This window comes from Austrofundulus limnaeus, unplaced genomic scaffold (assembly GCF_001266775.1).
Source record: "Austrofundulus limnaeus strain Quisiro unplaced genomic scaffold, Austrofundulus_limnaeus-1.0 Scaffold42, whole genome shotgun sequence".
NCBI lineage: Eukaryota > Metazoa > Chordata > Actinopteri > Cyprinodontiformes > Rivulidae > Austrofundulus > Austrofundulus limnaeus.
In genome coordinates this window covers 2,046,250-2,047,911 of record NW_013952444.1, presented here as the reverse complement: position 1 = coordinate 2,047,911, position 1,662 = coordinate 2,046,250, and the positions used below count along the sequence as shown (strand labels likewise).

The 1,662-nt window shown below is 37.1% G+C and overlaps 1 protein-coding gene across 1 annotated transcript in view; it reads right to left on the bottom strand.

Annotated features, from left to right (window-relative positions):
• Window positions 1–604: 604 nt before the first annotated feature.
• Window positions 605–1,662, bottom strand: part of eif2b2 (eukaryotic translation initiation factor 2B, subunit 2 beta) — a 7,297-nt gene continuing 6,239 nt past the window's right edge. The window contains exon 7 of the mRNA XM_014007528.1: window positions 605–794. Coding sequence (XP_013862982.1) covers window positions 637–794 — 158 coding nt within the window. The 3' untranslated portion in view covers window positions 605–636. The remainder of the gene's footprint in view (window positions 795–1,662) is intronic.

Here is a 1,662-nt window from a genome sequence, read left to right as displayed (position 1 = left end):
AGATTGACAGATGATTTGTTATACTTTAAGCTGATTTCGCTTCAGAGTTAACCCCCCTGTCTGATGGCTGTAATCCCGCTGGGTGTGGTGGCTCACACCTGTAATCCAAGCTACTGGGAGGCTGAGGCTGGAGGATGGTTTGAGCTCAGGAGCTCTGAGCTGCAGTGATCTATGCTGATCAGGTGTCCGCACTAAGTTCGGTATCAATATGGTGTTTCTGGGGGAGCTCAGGACCACCAGGTTGTCTAAGGAGGGGTGAACCGGCCCAGGTCGGACACGGAGCAGGTCAAAGCCCCCGTACTGCTCAGTAGTGGGATCACACCTGAGAATGGACACTGTTGTTCAGCCTGAGTAATACAGCGAGACACAGTCTTTTTATACTCATCACTAAACTAGTGTCATAACACAAACACCAAATATTACATCTTTACGTCACACAGCTGCTTCTCTTTGACTTCTTTTAACAAGTAAAACCTTCAGAAAGCAGCTGAGATATTTGTCCTACAGCGCCTCCATCTGGAGAACAGCTCACATAACAAAAACATTTAAAAAATAGTTTCCAAATGAGGAGAATCAAGTTTCAAATTAAAACAAAACACCGTAGTAACATTTCAATTTGTTTATTAGTCGCCTAGATTAAAGCTCATGGTCTTCTGGGTGGTAAAGTTCACTCATCAGTCGGTAAATGTATGACGGTGCGTGTCCTCCGATGTTGGAGATGAACAGCGTGATGAGCTCAGGGGGGACGTAGTCGAACACGGGGCAGTGCACGTTGACTTTAGAGAGGATCTCACCTGAAATATTAAAGACAAAAGTTTAAAACCAGAGTTAACATTAAATCTGAAGCCTTTAGACTTCACGCAGCTTTAAATTAGATTATTATTGCTTGAAATTAATTATGGAAAAAAGGGGCAGATATTATAAGAGATTTTCTTCTTTCTGCCTCCTTTCTTTTCTACGACGAAGTATTATGGCCACACGAGATTTTTTAATTATTATTACGAGATTAAAATCATAATATTACGAGATTAAAGTTGTAATATTACAACAATAGTCATAATTTTACGAGAATAAAGACACATTACGAGATTAAAATCATTATATTATTAAATTTATAATTTTACGAGATTAAAACTCATAATCATTATGTTTCTGTTTCCCGTTCCTCATTTCATTTCCTCCTTTTTTCCCCTCACACCTGCAGTGTACAGCCAAGTGTCTGTGTTTATAAAATAGTCAATGATGACTCGGGTCAATGTTAGATTAATATGCTTCCATCCAAAATTAGCTACGTGACGACTTAATCCGTCATTGCATCCATTAATTACAATACGGCTTCAGTTTAGTCGTTTGCACAATTTCCAAGTCCTGCTACTGATAATTTGATGCTAATGTGCTAAAAGATTAACTATTTATTTATAGCAATACTAAAGAACAACTTGACAAGTTGCTCAACAGTCATCATTTTAAAGCAGTGATAACTGCATGCTTTTTCATGTAAAGGCTATAATATTATGACTTTTTTTCTCATATTATTATGACTTTATTCTCATAATATTACGACTTTAAACTCATAATATTACGACTTTAATCTTGTATTACGACTTTATTCTCATAATATTACGACTTTAAACTCATAATATTACGACTTTAATCTTGTAT